General features: G+C 47.0%; 1 protein-coding gene and 1 long non-coding RNA gene across 3 annotated transcripts in view; one reads left to right on the top strand and one right to left on the bottom strand.

The window, feature by feature from the left end:
* Positions 1 to 760: 760 nt before the first annotated feature.
* LOC106029030 (uncharacterized) lies at positions 761 to 6,071 on the bottom strand. Of its 2 annotated transcripts, XR_010047472.1 has the most exons (3): positions 2,200 to 6,068; positions 1,105 to 1,585; positions 761 to 1,014 (listed from the first exon to the last, which is right to left on the bottom strand). It is a non-coding gene; the product is annotated as an uncharacterized LOC106029030 (long non-coding RNA). The 2 variants fall into 2 exon arrangements; XR_002788217.2 differs by having other exon boundaries at positions 761 to 1,585; positions 2,200 to 6,071.
* Positions 6,072 to 6,512: 441 nt separating this feature from the next.
* Slc24a3 (solute carrier family 24 member 3) overlaps positions 6,513 to 22,307 on the top strand; it is a 438,881-nt gene continuing 423,086 nt past the window's right edge. The window contains exon 1 of the mRNA XM_003476377.5: positions 6,513 to 6,762. Coding sequence (XP_003476425.5) covers positions 6,627 to 6,762 — 136 coding nt within the window. The 5' untranslated portion in view covers positions 6,513 to 6,626. The remainder of the gene's footprint in view (positions 6,763 to 22,307) is intronic.

Below are 22,307 nucleotides of genomic sequence, written 5' to 3'. Positions count from 1 at the left end.
CTGTAAAATGTAGCTGGACCTAAATGCGGCTGATGGATGCTCTGGTTTAGGTATCACTGGAGTGTGTCCAGAGGTTCATATGCTGGGGGCCTGGTCCCGTGTGATGGTTCTGAGGTGGAGGAACTTTTAAGATGGAGGTAATTAGTTCACAGTGGATTATTCCCAGAGTTCTCACTCTTGAACAGCTAGATTAGTACCGCAAGGCAGACTGTTAAAAAGGACGCCCCACTCCCAGTTTTTGTTTTGTACCCAGGCATGTTGTGATGCATTCAGTAGACCCTCACTAGGATGGCACTGTGCTGTTAAGACCCTCCAGCCAACAAAATTGTGAGCCAAATAAACTTCTTTACTTTGTAAGTTGCTTAGCCTCAGGTATTTTGTTCTAAGACAAAATGAGCTAAGAGCTATGAAGCCTGAGTCATCTCATCTGTGAGGAAGTACCAACCAACCCCATGCTTCTCCATCTCCAGCACGGCTAGGAATATGGAGGTTTTTGAAAAAATGAAGATGCTGATTTAGTAGGTCTATGTTGTACCTGGGATTCTGCATTTCTCACAGGTCCTCTCATAAGGCTGCTATCTGTTGATCCCTATTGGTTCTGGAAGAACATTTTGAGTAGTAAGGATGGAAACTGTCAGAGAGGAAGCGCTGTAGATGAGTCCTGTCTACCTCAAGTATAATTTGAAACAAATTATTTAGATTCCTAAAGGCAATATGGCTAGGTAACACAAAGATGAGAAAATTTCACCAGTGAAAAAAATTCTGGGGACAGGAAGTGCTTTATGTGACACACTTGTCCTTTAAATAACATCTTAAAGTTGACTGAGCGGCGACATGGAGAGAAAAGAGATTGTGCATTCAGTCTAGGATTAGGAGGAACAAGTCAAGATCAAGGGCAGGTGGATAGACATCTGGAAATCCCCCAGAACGTTGTTTGCCACTGCCGCCAGGGGGCGCGCCTCCACAGTCTTTCCCCGCCTGCAACTGAGTTGTTCCATCCTGGGCCGCTGGCACCTGTTAGGGTACCTGAGGTCAGGAAATGAGCCAGCGCTGCAGGAGTGGCGCATGCAGTCCTCTCTGGTCCCCCCTGTGATGAGGACCTACCTTGGATCCTTCCACCAGACAGCTGAGCTGGGCTGAATTAGCTCCAATGTGATGTATTTGCTGGAAGGCTCTTCCTCGGGATGACGCAGGGGACCAGGGGATGGACCTTTCCTGTGAAAGTTCTGTACTTTCAAAATCCATCCTTGTCGCAAACGTCCTACTAGAGAAGGGTGATCAATTGTTGTTCCCATCATCTGCTAGGAGACTGAGGCATAGGGATAAGGGAGCACGACTGAGATCTGTGACCAGATGAGAACTCTAAATCCAAGCTCCTGCTGCAGGCAGCTCAGCTGAACCCTGGGAAAGGAACCTGTGCACACAAGCCGCAGGCCCAGGACCAGGAACCAGCACCCTGGATGGCAGGCCTGGAGGCCGACCAGCTCAGCGGCCGAGGTTGCCCCACTGCATCTTCCCTGGCAAAGAAGCTGGTCTGCAGCACCGCACACAGTCAGGCTCCTCTTCAAAGTCTTTATGTTTTAAGCTGCAAAGTGTCAACAAGGACAAAAATGATTTCAAATACTAGAGAATTAGATAAAAAGTGAAAACCCCTCCTTATCCCTCACTGTCTCCTTAAGTCCTACAATCCCACCTCCAGGAGAACCATTGCTAACCATTTTTAAAGCCTAAGAGGAAAAAAAAATTAAGTGTTTTTGTAATTTGAGGAATTTGTTTATTCTATCAGGATCACGTATATGGGCAAGAGAGAGTGTGAGGGTGAGAGGTGATTTTCTTGAACTTCACAAAATAGGATTACACAATTCATAATATAGCATCCTTGTTTTTAAAAAAAACATAGGTACAGTAGAGCAGTCTCTAATTCTAGCACTGGGGAGGTTGAGGCAAGAGGATTGCCATGAGTTCAAGGCCAGCCTGGGCTACATAGTAAGTTGAAGGCCAGCATGAACTAGAGAGACCTTGTCTCAAACAAAAACTCATGCAAAACAAGAGATGGAGAAATATCTAGAGAGTGTACTGTATACTCTACATTTCTTTAAAACACTCAAAACAAGTCCATTGAAAATACTGACAAATGTTACACTTCTCCTTTTAAATGGCTTCCCCCACCCCCGGGATTCACCCGAAACTCACACCAACCTGCTCCTTCCTCAAGCACCATAGCTCTCAAGCCTTCACATGGAAGACTCCCTGGGAGTGGCCAATAGCGCGGCGTGGCACCTCCTGGTTCAGCTGCTCGGTGGGGCTGGCATTGCTGCAGGTGCCTTTCACACCTGCCAGCACCATCAGGGCTGGTGTGCAGCTTTCTGGATGGGGCCTGCTCCATTTTCTGCTCTGTCACAAGACAAAGGTGGAAAGGATGCCCAGAACAGGGGTTGAACTGCCTCTTTCTGTTACAGGCTGTGCAGACATTTCGGGACATTGTGGGGAGTCTAGCTTGTCTGAAGTTTGTCAGCGGCTGTGTTCCTACAGTCTCACCTTGGCCTCTTCTTAAGTGGGGAACCTGGTTTGCAGAGCAGCCCAGGACTATTTCAATTTCAGCTGGAGTTCCTTCTAAAACAGGCCAATCTGCAAGGTCATCCATGTGTCTCTGATCCAGATGCAATGGTTTGATTATTCTTGGCTTACATTCTTGTCTTGGAAAAGAACTGAAACATCAGGTAGAAAGCAACATCCATGTACACAAAATGTGCAAGAATAATCCCAGCCTCATGTACTAGTGCGCATGTGCTGAGCCAAAGCAGTCTCTGTTTACCCACAGACCGAGGGCAGGCAACCACCATCTAGCACCAGAAGCCAGGGAGGAGTCAGATGGGCAAGATTACTGCCTGGGAGGGGCTGTGTGAGGAGATGTGTGTGGGGTGAGCAGCAAATGTTCTGTGCCCTGATGTGGAACTTACTTGGAAGGAACTTACAGATCCACAAAGTCACTGAGCTCAGTGCTTACACTGTGTGTGTTGTGCCCTCTGCATATTATACTTCAGCAAATTTATTAAAATGTAGTTGGGAATATGACAATAATCACTTGAAAAAAATCTATCATGTCTGTGCAGGGAGTCAAAAAACAATAAATAAATGTACATAGCTGGGCAGAAGAAAATTAAAGCTTGGGAATGACTATCAGATGAGTGGTTCCTTTGGACTGCAGTTGTATCCCACACGCCTAAACTAACTTGGGTCCCTCCTGTCCTCATGGTGCTTTCAAAGGTTCGAGGTGGGGAGTGTGGACTCACTGCAGAGCAGGGACTGGCTTTTTGTCCTGTGAAATGCTGCCCTGGCAGGAGAGTTGGCAGCAATAATCTCATGGGGTCCTAGGGAAAGTGCAGTTTGTGCAAATCTCTGTGAGGATGCATGTGTCAGGGCCTCGAGTGGAGGTGACACAGCACCCATCGATACCATCAATGTGACGACTTCCTAAGACCAGGTTGGGGTTCCATGATGACAGCAGGCCTGGCCGTGCAAGAGCCGTAGCGTGCAAGGTCTGTTTCAGGAATGGGTAATGGAAGGATGACTTCATGTCCTCCTCCCACCTGCCAGTGTCACTCTTCCCATGCCTAGTGGCTTCTGTGGACATCTGTGGCCCATATTTGATTTGTCTCATCTCCTTATTATAGGGAGCAGCCATGGCAGGCAAGCAGCTTCTGGAATTTTCTGGTCCTCTCTTCCGTCCCTTTCTAAATCAGTGGCTCATCTGTGTGACACGCTGGCAGCATTTGGTGTTCCAGTGGCGCAATCTGGCCTTGTCATGAAAACTACCCTCAGGTCTGGGCACCGTAGGTGAGGCAGGTGGTGAGCCATGAAGGCCGAGGGGCAGCGTAGGGAAGGCCTGCTGGCTGGCGTGGGAGGCTTGGCCAGTGCTGAGTCAAGTGAGGTGGTCACTGGACCCCTTCCATTTTTGTTTCAAAGGCAGGGCTGGGTAAAAGAGCAACCAGGCTTATGCCCCACATTAAGCCCCACACTATCTGTACAGGAGATGGAAACTGATGAGCTGGTGCCCTGTGAACAGCCCTGTGTCATTCCTGGAAGGCCGAAGGAACCTCATGTCAGGGGAGATGTCATTCTCAGACTTTCTCTGATCCTTGCAGGAGCCTGAAATCGTCTCCTTAACAGCAGCCACACAAATGGGGACCAAATGCACACAGATGGAGGAATAAAATGCATCGGGTTCCTCAGGACTCATGCAGATCTGAGAGGGGATGCTCATGTACGCGTTCTCCACCCTGGCTCCTGCTCCTTGCTTCTGAAACTCAGGCTCTGGCTGAACTTCCGGGGCAGGGAGTGACAGAGGCATGGCTTCCATTGGTAGAGGAGCCCCTTTGGGCTGACCCTGCTCCTCCAGGGTCCATGGTCCTCCACCTGGCCCTGAGCTGATGGGGGTGCTGCAGATTCCTGCAGAGGCGCCATGATGGAGGGTGAGGAGGGTTGCGTGCTCTCAGGCTGCGGACTTCTCTTCTCTGGGTGCCGGATGGATCCTTCTGCTTTACTCGCAGTACCTCCCACTGCTATAAAAAATCTACCAAAATGAGTAGAAACTCTGAGGTGCCTCTCTCCCATCCAACAGGGAACTGTGGGTGCTCCTGGGTGCTCCCCATCGCCCCCACCCACCAACTCCTGTGCGTGTGGCACTTTCCCCTCTGAGCCAGGGGTGTTCATCCCCTAACTCAATTAGTTCCAGGTTCTCCGCCTCGCCTTTTACTTTTCCTAGTTTCCACCAGGAAACGCCCCTGCCACTGCAGTGTTTTTCCTGGTCACTTGATTTGTTCTGAGCATCTCTGCCTGCTTTTCTGTGTCTCTGACTGCATGGTGGAGGTGACACCACAAGACAATCCCCACAGTGCTGAAGCCTGGATGCCATGTATGTTGAGCCCTCCTTGGTTCTGGGTGACCCTAAGCCAAGGGATAACACTCAGGCACGGGCGGAAGGGATTCTGAGCGTCGGGAAAGATAGGAAGTAAGTGTGACACACACAGGAAGCAAGTCCTTCACTCTTGCCAGGTAAAATGGGAAGGGGCCCACCGGCCTGGCCCCACTGTCCCCAGTTGCTGTCCAGGACACCTGGGAGGTTGCAGGTCAAAAGGTCACCCACCCATGGGCACTCATTTGGACGTTAGGCGTGGGAAACCTGTACAGAGGTTGCCTCCTCCCTTCGTTCCTTAGAGCCAGATTTCCAGGTCTGATTAGACTCCCTCGGATCACCTGGAATCTGGGTCCCTTGGGTTCCTTTTGGAACAAGCCCTTAGTTTTCAGCCCCACCATAAAAGCTCCTCAGGGCTGTACTTGTCATCCAGCCAACAGCGGAAGGGGGACACCCGGGAGGCCAGGGAAGCTCAGGCAGGACAGTGCCAGGATGAAAAAGCACCTTAGGAGCTGGGAGAGGACTGCAAGTCTTCTGGGCATCCACTCTGGGGATGCGGACCTCTCTTCTCTGGGTGCCTGATGGATCCTTCCGTGAAAGCAGAAGAACTGGGAACAGGTAAGTGGGGGCCAGTGCTCTAATCTCCGGGGGCACAGGCGGTATTCTCCCCAGGTTGGCGATGGACCCTCAGGCCATCTCTCCTAGGGACTGTGCCAGTGGCCACTGCCCTCAGCCACAGCCCTGGATTGGGTCCAGCACATCAGGTTGCCAAGTGTGAGCCTGGGCCAGAGGGGAGAGCCAGGACACCCCTGGAGAGCCAACACGCTGGCGCGCACGGGGATCCCCACAAGGGGGCAGAGGGGAACCCCGGAGGCCTGCCTGAGGAGGCCTGTCGAGGCAGCCAGGCGCACCCAGTCAGGGAGGGGCGCAACCTGGTGGGGGGCAGGGGCGCACTCAGGGCTGCGGGTGGGAGGGGGCTAACCAGTCCCTCGGTTTCTCCTAAAGTTTCGGGCGAATACTTCTCGGTGGACCTTTGGCTCCGGCGCCGGCTCGCGCGCGTCCCGAGTGGGCCCCCCGCGCCGCCCCCACCTCCAGCACCAGAAGCCTTCGGGATTCCGCGCAGGGCCGCGTGCCGGGCACTGCCCCCGCCCTCCCGCCCGTGCGCCCCTCACCGCCCACCCGGCGCGAGCAGCCGCGCTGGCCCGCGCTCTTCTCGCTCGGCGTTCTGCACCCGGTGTTCCTGGCCCTGCGCGCTGACTGAAGAAGACCGGAGGCCCCGCGCCTCGCTCCCGCACCCCGCGAGGCCGGAGCCTCCTGTCGTCCGCCTGCTCCTCCCGCGCCTCTGCTTCCTCCCGCCGCCGCCCCAGGCCGAGCGCGGGCACTAAGCGTGGGAGCCATGGCGCGCGCGGAGGCGGCGCGGGACCCCAGGCGCAGGGAGGCGGCGACGCGGGCGCGCGGCGAGCGGGAGGCGGAGGCGAAGGCGGAGAAGGCGGAGGAGGGCGGGGAGGAGGCACCGGGCGGCGGCGACGGCGAGGGCGACGGCCGCGAGCAGGGCGCGCCGGGGGAGGCGGCGGCGGCCGGGAGGGCGCGCGGCGAGGACGAGGACGCGCGGGTGCCGCGCGCAGGGCTGCCTTGCGCCGCCGTCCCCGCCGCGGCCGCTCGCGACAGCAGGCGCCGCCGCCGCCCGAGCAGGAGGAGGAGGAGGAGGAGGATGCCGCCCGGCGACGAGGACCGCGCGCGCCCGGGTCGCCGCCGCCGCCGCGGGGACCTTCTGCTGAGCCAGCTGTGCTTCCTGGCCTCGGTTGCGCTGCTGCTCTGGTCGCTGTCGAGCCTGAGGGAGCGAAAGGGTGAGTGCGCGCCGCGCGGGGCTGGAGGTTGTGGGGCTGCGGGGCCACATCGAGGTCAGGCTGGTGCGAGAATCCAGTGCCCCGGTGCCTCGCGGGGTCGGAGGAGGAGCCCTGGGCGCCGCGCGTGGAGAAGTGGGCGGGCTTGGGCGCCCGGCTGCCCTGGGAACCCCTACCTGCCTGCGCCTCTGCCCAGGTGCCTTGTCCCTTAGGCTGAAGGGACCTGAGGTGATGGTCTTGGGGACTTTTAGCCAACAGCTCCCCGGCCCCCCAACTACTGAGAGTGAAGTTGTGCTGCTTAGATGCAGCACCCGTGCAGGTAACCACCTGTGCGCTCCGGTGTGCGAGGCTTGCAGGGCTGGCAGCTGGGTGACACCTTGTTCCTAAGTGTTGTCCCTGTGGATCCAGCCAGGTGGGAGGCTTAGCTCCTTGGCCCTGCCTTTCCCGAGCAGGTGTCGGATCTTGGGGTGGGAAAAAAGTGTGACCGGGGCATCCCGGGTTTAGTATGGGTTTGTTCTGAAACTGCTGGAGCGAGCTCTGAGAAGACCTGGACCGCGTGCCTGGCACCCCGGGTGGACTTGCCGCTGTGCGCTGTGCACGGAATGAGCAGCACGGGGCCACCGTCCCTCGGTCTCTGTGTCCGCTGCTTGCCGGGTCTTCTCCCTGCTCTTTCACACACACTCCAGTCTTATCTTTGCCCTTGGCCTTTCCGGAGCTGAAATAGACCTTGTGCAGAAATGTGTTCAGAACAGTTGTCTGCTAAAATCAATTCGGACTGTGGGCGCAGCTGTCTGAAAGGGCCAAGGGAAGACTTGTAAAATGGTTTTCTACCCTGGCCCTCCAAAGGGCCAGCGTTTGTGGGGGAATAGCTGCGTCCACGGTGGTGTGCTGGGGTGTTAGGACGGACATCGCAGCGGCACAAGGCGTTGTGATGTGGAGAACAGAGGTGTTCAGATTGTGATGGTGACACATTTCAAGGTGCCATCAGTCAGAAAAGGGATCCCCTCACATTGGCTGTTGCTGAGCCTCACACTGGAATAGACGGTCACTCAGGTCTTCCCAGACCTCTTGACAGACTTCATCATATATGGTAATAAGACAGAGGCAGCGTTGGACCTCAGTGAAACCCTGGGCTCCCCTCTCTCTCCAGGGCTCTGAGTCCCACATGCTGTGGCCCAGGGATGCAGGAGGTGGTCCTGCCTGGATGGCGAAGGAGGACCTTACTCCGAAGGCGGTCTTGGACCTGCCAGGCAGCGGGCTGCTGGTGGAGGCTCCCGAGGAGGGCTCTCAGTTTCCCAAGCAGAGAGCCCAACAGTGGACAGAGCCTGCCACCTCTGGTGGGGGCCATTTTTCCAGCACGCTGGGCTCCGAGTCACAGGGTTCCCACCACTTTCTGGGATATGAATGACGTTTTTCTGGATAGAGATGGTCAGTGTGTGGTGGAGGGCTGCCTGCCCCTTTCTGGGAAGATGGGCCACCTCGGAGTGGGTAGGGGTCAGATATGCTGCAGACTTGCAGCCTGGTGACCGGACTGTCATTCTGAAATGGTTTCCCTGGCAGTGGCATTTCTGTCCAGGTGCTACTGACTCAGAGTGCAATCCATAGCAGATCCCTTTTCTTTCATCCTGCAGCTCCCATGCCGTCTCTTCCTGGCTGCCTTCCTCTTTCCATCTGTGTCCCGTGTGGGAAAACCCCTGGCCAGTGCCTGAGGGTCTAATCAGGAAAAGCCACGGGTGCCATGGAGGATGCCCAGCAGCCTCAGTTTCCCCCAAATGACATGCTCCTCGTAATCAAACATCTAATCATGTCCTCTGTTAGAGATGTATGATTCCCATATATTATGCACATCAGCATTTTGCAGCCAGCTCAGTTTTCAAGACAATTTTTAACAGATTAATGCATGTAACTCCGCAAATGATGACATCTCTGCTCGGGAAATAGTTATTCAGCGTACAGTGTACAGAAACACTCCCACAGTGACTCTTACTGTGGGAACTTGGGGGCCGCTGAACTTAATGATCCTTTCAGTATGGTAAAAGTTTGGAATTTAGCCTTGTTTAAAAGACATTGTGACTGAGAGAGGCCAGGCAATTGGCTTAAAGTCACACAGCAGTTGCGGAGTAGAGGAAAAAAGAAATCTGAAGTTAGGCTGTTCGTTTCCATTTCTGTCTCCTGATGTTTGTGCCACCTTTTGGGTTCAGCTTTGTAATATTTATATAATCCCAGGTAGCACCTGCACAGTAATCAAAGGTACATTTTTATTTATTTATCTCAAAAGCCATGTAGTGATTATTAAAGACAACATCTCAGGAGCTTGTTTTCTAACACATATTGATCTTTTTCCCCCATAAAAAGGATAGTTCTTTTACCATATCAAATAGAAATGTGTGTCAGTTATGTTATATAATGTTGTCTAACATTTCTAATCATATGAAATTGGAAATCCCTTTCTTGGCTTCTGACCAAGTGCAGATTTAGTTATATACGGAAAAGATTTTCAGTATTTGTTTGCCTGCCATATAGGAAAGAATCTGTACTGACTTTTTCAGCCGAGATGGAACACGAGGGTTGTTTAATTTAGGTCAGAGAGGGTTAGTGCTGAAATCAAGAAAAATCTTACTTCTGGCAATGACAGAAGCAACAGTAAGAACTAGAGCTTGGTGGGCTCTGCTGAGCCTGGCACTGTGCTAATTACCCCTCATTTGCATTGCTTTATTTTCTCTACAAATGCTGATTCTGAAGTGTGAGCCTTCAGCACTGGGGAGCAGTGAGCCCCTGGAGTCCTGTTCAGTTGTTGCGGTTGGTTGAAGATCTCATTTTTGATCTCTGTTTTCAGAGCCAGTTGAAATAAAGTGTTAGATTTGCTAATGAGGGTATTCTCTTATTTTTGCAACGAGAATGGATTATTTTTGTATGTTTCAAGTGGTCTAAAGTGTTTAATTTTTCTGTGGTATAAATTTCTGGCTGTCTTTTTCCAGAAGTGGTTGGGATAGAGCCTAGGGGTTCTACCTCTGGAGGAACTCCAGACCTTGTCTATAGAAGGCCTCGGGAGGTCGAACAGTGGCTAAGAAAGAAAACACATGCACATGTGCACACATACTTATTTGTGGTGGTTTTTTTGTGTGTGTGTTGTGCCAGTTACTATTGCTGTGTAACAAGTTACCCCAAAACTTAATGGTATAAAACGACCATTAACTTTTGCTCCCCGGTACCTCCAGCCACCCACAGAGGGGTGGCTTTGCTTGACTGCATTATGTCAGGGGCCTCAGCTGGAAAGACTGCGGGGCTGGGCTTCTTGACAGCTGGATCCAGAGTCAGCGGAGGCAATATTACTCCCACATCTGGGGTTGAGATGGCTGTTGGCCCAGACCCACACATGGCCTCTCCACATGGTCTGTCCACGTGGTCTGCCCACATGGATCAGTTTGAGCTTCCTCAGAGCATGGCAGCTGGGTTCCCAGAGCAAGAGTCCCAAGGGAACAAGGTAGGGGGCCATGGTGCTTTTATGTCCTAGCCTCAGGAGCCCCATGGTAACACTTCCTCTCTCTTTCCTGGTCAAGGCAATGATAAATGCCAATTTGGGGTCTGGATACTCAGTGTCGTGGAGCAGCACAGGGTCACACAGTCGGAAGGGCATGTGCGATGGGGAGCAGGGTTGTAACTGCCTGTCGAAATCCTGGGCTCTAAAAGGCTTATGGCTTAAGATCGATCAGAGATGTGTCCCAAGGTGGTGCGTGATGAACAAGACGTGTGTATGCATACATTCATACATGTATGTTTTTGAACACGTACCCCCCCTACACACATAGGTAAGCATGTGCCTGCTGTTTTTGAAATGTTTTCCAATCCTGAAAATATCGCTGCTCGTCTTGCATGGGGTGGGACCCTGAGGTACTCCTTGAAGAAGGGGTACAGTGGAGGTGAGAACTGCAGATTTACATTGCAGACCTAGGAGCTCCCTTTTTTTCTGGTAGTGCCCAATCTTCAGAGGCCTTAGGGCAAGATCTGCCGGCCCTTAGCCTCATACCCTTCTCCTCACTGTCCCTTCTCCTAACCTCACTTTCTGCCCTGCTTTTGCTTTGCTGAAGGAGATACACTTCAGGCAGTGTGCTGGTCCCGTGGCTGGACGCTGGTCTTCACCAGAGCTAGTTAGGCCTTCACATTTGCAGCCCATGTGCTCCCCGCCTCCCCAAGTTCCCATCCCGGCCCATGAGCTTCTTGACTAGACCAGGTCCCCGAAGAGCTCTCTGAATACACTGTGTTTTCCCTTTGTGACATTTATCACAATTGGCAATTCTGTATGTACTCAGTCACGGTGTAAGTAACAGTCACAGTCCTCTTCCCTGGAGTCTGATCTCCAAGAGGCCAAGGACCCTATAAACCGTCCTCCCGTTTGTCATGCCACCACCTCACATTGCTTATCTGCTTTACCGAATAAGCTCAGATCGCATTTGTTAAATGTACAGGCACATTTTTTTAAGCCCGTGAAAAAAGAAGCTGTCTTGATTTTCTTCCTGTCTTTTATTCTACTGAGGATTGAACTCAGTATCTTCACACTGAGCTACATTCTCAGCCCTATTTTTATTCATTTTGAGATGAGGTCTCACTAAATTGCCCAAGCTGGACTGGAATTTGTGGTCCTCCTGCTTCAGCCTCCCAGAGGGCTGGAATTACAGGCACAGGCTGCCATGCTTGGTTAAGCTTTCCTGGTCACTGCTTTGCCTGTGATAAGAACCAACTGCTGCATGTCAGGAACCCACTAGCTGGCATACACTTTATTTTCAAAACTTATAGTTCTACTCCCAATTCCTCGAGTAAGATATTGCCACCCACACTCCCTGGGGCAGCAGTGAGCTGAAGTGAGGTGGTGCTGGGCCTGGTGTCAGCTGATCAAGTGGCAGGATTTGAACCCAGGCCTGCTTGTTGGAGTTGCACACTGCTGCGTTTTGCAGCCGGGGCTGAGGAGGCTGTGAACAGGAGTTGGGGAATCACCCTGCCTTTTCCAGTTACCCGAGGAGTACAGAAGCGACAGAAGGTTGGTTTCCCAGAAGCAGTATTTTAGAAACACATTGCTTTTCAACCTTTTCTATTTTCTGCACAAACATATATAGATGTGTCTCTTCCCTCCTGGCTTTTCTTAGCTGCTCATCAACCCAGATTTTCTCAAAGATTTCCTCTACTTTCGAGCTTTGGATCCTTGCGGGGAGATTTTTTTATTTTTTACCCTGGAGGGTTGGCAAAGCCAAAAGAATTGCAAAACTAGCTATTTGCTGAGAATTCTGAGGCCTGGTGGAAGTTGGCTGATAGGACAAGATTTTGGCAACTCTTGTTCTGTAAGGAGATTTCTTTTCCTTGGGAAAAATAATATTTTTTTTTGGTGGGGGGATAATAGTCTAAAATCTTCTCTAAAGGGGGAAACTGAGGAATGGAGAGTTTAGAAAATGTCCCCAGAGTTGCAAAGCAAATGGCTTGTGCTGTCAGGAAGGTGATTTGAGATTTTCTGGCCTGTTCCTGCCTTCTATTTCTACAGAGCCTTTTTTTTTTTTTTTTTTTTTTTTGTGGTGGTGGTACTGGGGATTGAACTCACGGCCTTGTGTGTACTACACAAGTGCTCCACCACTGAGCTACATCCCCAGCCCTCTACAGACCATTATGGCAATTATTTTTGCTTGCTGTTTGTAATAATTTCAAACAGGGTGTTAGCTCACAGGATCTGAGGATTTGGATTTTAAGGGCACAGGTGGAGAAAGGTTTTTTGTGAGCCAGGCGGTGATAGACTACACATCTTCTAGGGCTCCTTATGCTCTGCCCATCTCTTTCCTCTTTTGGCCTGGAAAACGAGGAGGATGTTGGTCTCAGGAGCATTATTGTCCCTTGCTGGGTCCCCGGCCCTGTCCCCAGCACTGTAAAGTGTCCCTTTGTGGACCCCAAAAGGCAGTTCTTTCCTGAATCTCCAGGCCAGACTCTGCCATTGAAACAGTCATTGAACCTGTGTCCCACTTTGTGCTCATTGCTGGGCTGACTGTGGTGCCTGGAAGGACACCAGCGGGTCCTCCTCACAGCTCAGGCAGAGCAGAAGCACTGGGCAGCTGCTTTTCTAGCAAGTGACAAATTCAGTGTGGCCCAGGGAGGACGTAACAGCCAGGAGAAGCTGGAACCTGAAAAATGAAAGGCACGAGACTGCTAACCCGTGGAAAATCAGAAGGCAAGCACAGAAATATGGGCAAAAGATATGGGCAGGCAGTTTACAAAAATGCAACTACAAATGTTCAGTAGGCCCGGGCTGGGATGGGGTGTTTCAGCCTTAATTATCAACAGGGAAATCCAAGTTTGAAAATAGTGAAATGCCATTTGTCAATATTAGGTTGGAAGAAAATTAAAATGTGTTAGAATCAGGTGTGGATAAAAGTGGTGGACAAACAGCATCTCTTTCACTTCAAAAATGGAAATAAATTGTTCGGTACTCAGATGTGATGGTGGGGGATCGTGATAGGGCATCAGCTTCGCCTTTTTAGTGTAATTACCATGTAGCTGGGGATGGAAGGGATTGTTACCACACTTGTCTCTGTGTACTTGCTACTTGAAAATGGTGCTGAGAATCCAGGGAAAGCCATGGCAAAAAGATTTCCTTGGTGAGCCAGTGAGTCCGAGGAGACCCTGGGTGGGTGGTCTGGAGGACCCTCTTTTTCAGCTCAGGGTTTAAACCATCCTTGTGCCTTAAATGTTAAATGGGACCTGATGCCAGGAGGATGGAGGCTGTTTTGGGTGAAGTATCAAGATATGGTTGAATACAACATGGCTGTTTGCTTTGAGCCCTAAGTGAGATGCATGGTAACAGGATTAGAATGGCCAGATGTTGATTTCTGAGTCTTTGACAGAGACTCTCCATTCCTCGACCTACCTGTGGCACATGCAATGGGTCGGTCATGCCCTGGAACTCTGCAGTTTGGGGCTTGCGAGGGAACAGACCTGTTATTTCTGGAGCTGACCTACCGCTGCAAATTGCTTGTTAAATCACAGCACCTGAGGAGTATTCCCTGCTGCCTATAGCCATTTCCTCTTAGGAGACAGTGAGTGAAAAAACCCACTCACCCATGACCCAGTTTGGGAATTTCTCCTTTGCAACTTTTGCAACATTTGCAACATTCTCACTCTCCCTTCTGTAGTTTTGCATTGTTTGATCTTAGCGGAAGCCTTTTTCACTTCAGTGAGCTGATCTGCTGCTAGAATTTGAAGCTATGGAGAATAAAGAGGGTGAGCAGGAACATGAGAGACCAGAGCACGGAGGTGTCACAGAGTGACCTTAGGAAGTCAGTAGTGCTACTTTTCAGATGGGACACAAAACAATCATTTTTGGATATTTTGAGTTTTGCGAGCTAGTGGAACATCTGGTTGAGGGCTGAAAATCAAGATTATCAGCAGTGGTAGCTACCGATGAGGATTTGTGAGTACCTTCCCCAAGGGTGAAGATCAATCACTGGTGAGCTCGGTTGTGGTTATCTTCTCTGCATGTTGTCATCACTGGGAAACTCTGAACCTCACACATGTCTGAGTCCTACCCCAAAGATTCTGATGTACTGCTCTAGGGTGTGGCTGGGCATTGGGATTTTTTAGAAGTGATGTAGTTGATGCCGATGGACAGCAGGGTTGAGTGCCAGTGGGTTAGGTTCATGTTTAGTGTTTACCTTGTCACAGCCACATAAATGCTCTGTTGCTGAGCCATGAAATGCACCGTGGCTCATTTTCCTGTCCCAAACATAAATTAATATTTGTCTGCTTAGTTTTCTATGCCTTCTCCACAATTTAAGCCCAAGCTTTCTTCCACTGGACTTAATCTCCTGTTAATACGTACAGTGTCATTAAGTATCCTTTCTAGTCCTTACTCTGGAAGAAATTTTCATCAGATTCTCCTGGGCCATCCTAGTCTGGTCAGACTGATGCCCACCTGCCATCTGGTGACCTGCCTTCAACTTGGTCCTGTGTATTTCTTTCTGTCCTCCCTTACCTTGAAATCTCCGCTTCCTGGAAGCTGTGTGTGTCTCTTGGCTTACTCCTGGATTTGCAATGCACGTTTTCGGGGCTCACACATTCCAGCACATTCTCGTGCTGTGACAGGGAGCACGAGAGCTGGTGTGTTTGAAAATATTCCTTCCACTGCAGCCCTTACTGTGACCAGCTAGGCTGGGTCAGGGATTTAGGTCAGAACACACTTTCCTGGGATTTTAAAGGCATTGCTTGGATGTCTTCCACCTCCGAGGATACCTGGGCGAGTCTGGTGCTGTCATAGCATTTAATTGTGTTTGGAATCTGTTTTCTCCCTTGAAGAAGAGCTGGTGTGTTATTTGCTTTGCTCCTAATGTGCTATTTGCTTCTGATGTCAGTTATATGACTGGTATGGGATTATGTTCATCTATTTTCCTGATTCTCTCACTAAATTCTTTGAATCTGGAAGTGAATGTCTTTGAGGTCTGGCAACTTGCCTTTTGTGGATTTCCACTTCCTCTGTTCTCACCTCTGCCTTTTTGGGTGGTCTGTTATTTACATGTTTGACTTCCTGAATTGATCTCCCCATTTTCTTATTTCTTCCCATTTCTATTGTCCTTTTGCTCTGATTCCTATAGGTTTCCTTAACCAGGTCTTCCAACTCTCACACTGAGCTTTTATGTTTTGCTATCATATGTTCAATTTCTAAGAGCTCTTTTTCCTTCTGCAAGTTATTTTTGATAGCATTCTGTTCTGCTCCATTGATACAGTATCATCTCTTTTATCTCTGAAGATACACACAGTGAACCTTGAAGGTTTTTTTTTTTTTTTTCTTATCGCTTTGTGGACTGTTTTTCTGGGTTGCTTCTGTCCATTCATTTTGTTCCGTTTTTCATACTATAGGCATCTCTAATGTCTGCCACCAGCTCATACTTAGATGGGGCCATTGTACGATGGTCATTGCACAGAGGAGGGTCTTCTTGATTGTGTCTCTGGAAGGGGCTCTGGTAGGGCAGTTTCATTTGGCAATGACGTCCAGTGTCTCTTGTTTCTGTCTTTATGGGGATTGGTCACATTAGCTTGGGAAAGGTCACTCAGTGTCCTGCCTAAAGAGGCAAGATATGTTACTTCTGAGAATCTAGGGAGAGAGGAAGCCAGTATTGGGTCAGATGTGTTCAGCAAAAATTCTTTCCTTGATTCAAGGGACAGTGAGTCCTCTCAGCTGTGAGTCTGAAATTTATTTGTGAGCTCCAATTTCTTTGGAAACAGCAAAATATCCCAAATTATTTAAATCAGCCTGTCTGCTTGCCTTTATTCTTCCTTCCTTTCCTTTTTCTTTTGCTGTTGTACATAAGAAACTGATAAGCGTGGTTTCCTCTTGGGGGGACTAATGTCAGGAATAGGTGGAATGCTAAATATTCTCCACATCCTACTTGGGGGAGCATTTCATCGGGAGAATTACAGATTTACATGCATATACAAGAAGTAGCACAGAGATACCATGTGCATTTTTCCTGGCTTCTTTCAGTGGTGACATTTTGCAAAGCTGTGGTGTAATATCATCACCATGATCATGACATTGATGTAAACCTCTTATCTTATTCAGATTCCCCAAGTTTTATTCATGTTCTGTATGTGCATGGGCTGAGTTCTGTGAGTTATGCTACTTGTATAAGTTTGTGTATCCTCCATCACAGTCAAGATACTGAAGAAAGTATCCCTCCCTCCTGTTTGCTGTCTGTGTTAGTCATTTTCTCATTACTGGGACAAAATACTTGACACTCACAAGTTAAAGGAGGAAAAGTTTATTTGGCTTATGGTTTCCATGGGTTCAATCCATGGTTAACTGTCTCTAAGGCAGAAATGGCATAGTGTAAGGACCTGGTGGAGAGAAGGTGCTCAACCCATGGTGACCAGGCAGCAGAGAAAGGAGGAAAATCCAGAGTCATGCCTCCAGTGATCCTAACATGGCATTCAGCTGTGAATTCATCAGTGTATGATTCCACTTATGAGAACTGCACTTCCATGTTCCCATCTCTGAACAGATGCAGCTTTTGGGGGACATTTTAGATCTAACCCATAATAGTCTCTCAGGCTACTCTCCATTAACCATTAGTGCAAAAGGAACAGTCAAGTGAAGTCACTTGTATTACCAAGTCCAACAAGTAAAGTCGAGTGAAAAATTATAGCTAAAGAATTCAAGGGCGTTCCATCCTCAAGAATATTCTACTATGTATAAAGATTCCTCATGAGGTGGGTGCAGGGAATGAGCCTCAGGTCAGTCTGTGTTTGTGAAATCAAGACATGGTAAGTTTTCTTAGACAGTTCAGGTTTGGTACTACAAGATACATATCAGGTAAAGGCTTTGTGTAGCCTGTTACCAGTTTTTTGATAGGTAGTTATTTTCTGTCCTTTGCAGAGTCTTTCTGAACGCATGCTCCATGGAAATGATTCTTGCAGGTACTGTGTTCACTCAGGCAGCTTCACCATGTGCTGCTTGGTGTGACTGTCACCATTACTTCTTTCCTGGACTCACAGAGGTGGATCCACTCCTGGAGTCTTAACATCTGATTTTACGTTGGTGAGAACTGATCTCAAGGGAGTTTGAATTCCTTCCTTGACGCCTTGCTTGGTAAATATAAAAAAAAAAAAACCAGTAGAACATTAAAAAGGGAAAATACATGTAATGTATACATACCTACTCTTAGTTAAAATTATTTCAAATTCTGAAATATTTCTAATGTTCTGGAATTTTCTGGGGCTTTTTTTTTAAGGTTTGGTATAGTTAGTATATATGCAAAAATCCAGGATTTTGAAGGACAGTTGCTTCTTTTAGCAAATAAGAACTTTGTTGGAGCAAAATCCCTGGCTTCTGGGACACTCCTCGTGGCTGCAGGAGTGTGTTCACATTGTTGGTCTACCTTCTTCTGCCTGGGCTGTCATCTTGTGTAATCATTGGCGTGACTGGCTGTTGTCAAATTTGTGGCTGTTGCTTTTTCTTGTCAGGGGTCTTGAAACTTACAAGTTCTCAACTCTTAAACATCTCTGCCCTTGATGTGTTGGGCTATGATCTGAACATTAACTCCAGAGAAAGAAAATGTTGCCAGGGCTTTAACAGCCCAGGGCTTGCAAACCCGATGGGACCTCTTAATTGGGATTCCTGTCTGGTCTTTGAAGTTGTGTTTCAGCTGTCTGTAGTAAGTAAACTCCATGTGCCTGCTTTTAATAAATCTAGGTGAGTCAACTCTAGTGGTACGTTTCCTCCCTTACATGTCCAAATTGATATCAGACCAAATATAATGCCTTAGATCTTGCTTTTGTTTTTATTATGCAGTCCTAGAAGCATTCCAGGGTCTCACATTTGCTAGAGAAGCTCTCTACCACTGAGTCACACCCCCATGCCTAAATTATTTTGATCATAAAGTCAATTTAGAATTTAAAAAGTACATACAGTAAAATTGATGGGCAGAATACAGAATAGCATCGCACTTCCTGAAGCTCCCTCCAGACTGTCGCTTTGTGGTCACACCCTCCCCTCAGCCCTGTCCTGCACCTGCTCTCTGCTGCTGTAGTCTTGTCTCTTTTAGAATGTTTGGAGCCTGTCATCTTTAAAGGCTTGTTTATTTGACTCAGTACTATGCCTGTAAGATTTGTTTCCTGAGCCAGAGTCAGTGGTTCATTTCCCTCCTTCTTTTCTTTGAAGCTGAGTACTGGATAGTCACATGGATGTTGAGTAGTTTATTCACTTACCAGTTGAGGAACACCTGGCTTGTTTTTAGCTTGTGTGGTTACGGTAGACGTGCTCTGCACGTTCTCATCTGGGTTTGGTTTGCACTTTCTTTCCCTGACCTGACTTCCCTGATTGGGACCTTTGGTCCAAAATGGTCCTCATGCCTTGGCCAGGTCCTCAGGAGGCGCTTGGCCCTCACTGTTAGGTGCGGTGTTTTCTGTAGGCGCTTAATCAAGTTGAGCAGGTGCACAGCTAGTCTTAGTTTAGTAAAAGGTTTTCCTCTTTCCCTCCCTCTTTCTTTTGTTGCTTTGTTTGGTCTTTTCTTTCTTGATCAGGGATCGCCACTGAAAGTTGTCAGACGCTTTTCCTGCATCAACTGAAGTGCACGTGTGACGCTTTCTTAGACATTACTAATAGGGATCACACAGAATGAGCTTTGAACCTAGACTCAACCTTACATGGCCTGGAAAAGCATTTGGTCATAGTGTCCTTCACTTCATGTTCTTGGATTTGACCGTGTTCGGTTGCAGACTCTTTTGTCTATGATCCCAGGAAGTATTGTCTGAAGTTTTCTTTTCTTGTGCTGCCTTTTCCAGTTTTGCTATCAGGGTAATAATGCTGGCCCCATAAAGTGAGTTAGGAAGTGTGTGTTCCCTTTTGTTTCCTGGAAGAGACTGTTGAATTGAATCTGGCTTTTTAAGGTTGTCATAGGCATTTTGCTATGACATTAAATTTAAAAAATAATTAGTGATGTCTGCCTGCTGGTAATGAAAGTTGCAGTATTTCTGTTGGCATCGCAGGAAGTGATGTTCGCTGGGCCCTTAACATGCCTCAGAACACTGTTCCAAGTGCTTTGCCTGCCTTGACTTCATTACCCACCCCAGCAGCCCTCCTCTACAGGAGGTGCCTTTGTTTTCTCCATGTTGCCTGCAGAGAGAACAGTAAGACACAAAGAACAGAAGTAGATTGCTTGAGCCACCAGGTTCCTATGTGACCAAATAGGATTTGAATCCAAGCTCTCTGGTTGCATGTGCGGCGGACCTAATGATTACGTGGTACCTCTGATTCTACTGGAGCTTACTTATTCAGGCCTCCATTTGGGGTACTGAGTTTCTTGTGCAGACATCGTCGCCAACTGATGACAGATTCTTTCAGCTGGATTCTTAGAAGTGCTGTCTGTGTCCGTGGCCAGGGCAGGTCCGTTGGATAAGCAAATACACACTGCTCACCAGATCGTCTTCCAGGGATTTGAGCCAACGCGAAATCCCAGCGGCCATGTCTGAGGGGGCCCTCTTCAGGGTTTTCTTGTCAGAAGTGAATATTATAATTATTTTATGTCTCTTTCTTTTGTATTTTCCACTGCTGGGGATGGAACCCTGGGCCTCGCGCATGCCAAGCAAGTACTCTACCACTGAGCTGCGCCCCAGTGGCTACGTGTTTGTAATTCAGTTTGATTTCAGCAAGATGCCATCTCGTTGCTTCCTCTTCTATCAGTCAAGATGAATATTTTGCAAGTAGGGCCACATGTATTTTTTGCTTGGGAGAAAGAGTTGTTTCTATTCAGTCTCTGCTTTTTTCTAAAGGGATAATAATGTTGATAATAGTAGTTTTTAATGATTGATAAGAGCTTCAAATATATTCCACATGGAATATATTGTCCTTTTTTAAAAGAAGTGTTTTGGCACACAGGTTTTCATTTTTAATCTTGTGAAAGCTGTGTGACTTTTCCTTTTTTTTTTTCTGTTGTAGGTTTAGCATTAAAGTCGTGTGTATTCCACATGACTGTATTTTCCTCCTCTTGGTGCGGTTTAATGTTTCTAAGAACGGAACTCTCTTTTTTGTTTGGAATTTATTTTAACGTGAGGTGAAGACGGAGATGGGGTGGGCAGGTCTCACGGTTAATTGGAGCGGTGTTGATGAGTAATCTGTGCCTACACATTCCTCCCGTCACCTTTGCTCCACGCTTATTCTCTGTTGTGCCGGTGGCAGGTTTTGTGACATCTATTTTGTTTTGTTTACTCATTAATTAATCGTTGCAGTTTATTAGCATGTTAATTATCTGTTAGGGCACGACTTTCCCTTTTGTTATGAAAAGAATTCATTTGTTATATCACATGTTTATCTTTCCAGGTGAACTTTAGGGTTTCTTAATTTTCTCTGAAATCCCTCTAGGTTTGGATAAATCTATAGTTTGTGGGCAAAAGACATTTCACAGACTAGGTTCTTCTCACTTCTAGTTTGCTTCTTCTTTGATCAAGGCTTTAAAGAACTCTTAAGATTCACGGTTATTTCCTTATCTCTTTCTTGGACTTATTTGTGAATATTATTCTGGTATTTATTGGTGCTATTGCTTTATTCCTTATATGCTCTTTTAATGTATTTTTTCTTTATATTTTATCCTTAAAAGTTTAAAATTGCATAAGTAATATTAAAAGTAAGTTTAAGATACAAACCAATACCATTAAATATTTCCGTAAAGTTTCATTATAGACAGTTTTTAAATTCATACTGTAAAAATTTTTAAAGCAGATGATCGTTCTTTAAATTAGTTTTCATTATGTTGTGGAGGTTTTCTTTTATTTGTGATTTTCTTTGTTTTTAATTTTAAAATAAAAACTATATGGAATTTCAAAACAAAATAATAGGATAACATTAGTTAATATATTGTATATTATTATCTTCAAAGTAATTGTTCAGATTACAAGATATAGGTATGAAAAAATGATCAAACAATTGAACAATGAAAGCACAAATTGTTCTTTTTTGATGAACTAACAGATGAGTTATATAGTTATCTATACAATTTTTTTTATTTTTAAAAAATTTTCTATTTTTTAAAATTCAATCTTGGTTGAATGTGGCCAAATGATTTATTAACACTTATTGAAGTGTTTAAGGTAACATGATGTAAATAGACATGCACAGAAATCTGTTCCTGAAGGAAAGCCTACATAAGTAACAGACTGTTTTTTCTTTAATAGGCTATTGGATTAAATTTATTGGTAAGTTCTATGGATTTTTTCCTTTTATGTTCTTGAGATAAGTTTGCATAGAACTATTTTGTTGGATTTTGGTGTCATGATTATACTGTCTGCAAAATGAATTGATTTCCATATTTCTCTATATTCCAGAATACTTTGTAAATCATAGAAATTATCTGCAACTTGAAAGAGTGTATATAATAACACTGCATGCCCTGTAGTCTTCTTTGAAAGTAATTTTGAACAAACTTTACTTTCTTCCACTGATACTTTTCTATGTGGCTAGTTCATATTTTCCCCCCAAAAATGTCAATTTCATTAAGATTGTAAAAGCTAACAAAATTAAGCATACTTTTTTATTTAAAGTGTTCTGTAATTGTGGTTATGTAACCATTTCTCAGTACTAGCTTACATATTTCTTTTTCTTTTTTCCTTGGTCAAATCTGACTGTATTTAGTTTTGTTAATTTTTGAAGGTCTATCTATTGTATTTATTAATTTTGTTTTTTCTTTTTTTATGAGTTACTGTGGGTTTGTTATTTCTTTAATGTCTTCTCTTCCTTTATTTTCTGATGTATTGAATGAAGCGATTTATTTTATTTTATTTGTTTGTACAGGGCATGAAACACAGTCTCACACTTACCAGACAAGTACTTTAGCCACTAAACTAAATCCCCAGCTCTATTATTGTTTTTTGATCGATGATACATCTGACTTGGAGTCATGAAGTCATTCTTGGTACTTCACAAATAGTTTATAATTACAGGTTCATATTTTTATGCAATTAGGAGACATTATTTTACTTGTAAGTTTTCAAGGTGTTTTTATGTATATATTTTTAAATACTCTATTTTA

This window comes from Cavia porcellus, unplaced genomic scaffold, assembly GCF_034190915.1.
Source record: "Cavia porcellus strain 051 isolate PalLab524CR breed Dunkin Hartley unplaced genomic scaffold, mCavPor4.1 scaffold_5, whole genome shotgun sequence".
NCBI classification, from domain to species: Eukaryota; Metazoa; Chordata; class Mammalia; order Rodentia; family Caviidae; genus Cavia; species Cavia porcellus.
The sequence above is the reverse complement of the archived record's forward strand: the minus strand, read 5'-3'. Positions and strand labels throughout refer to the sequence as shown.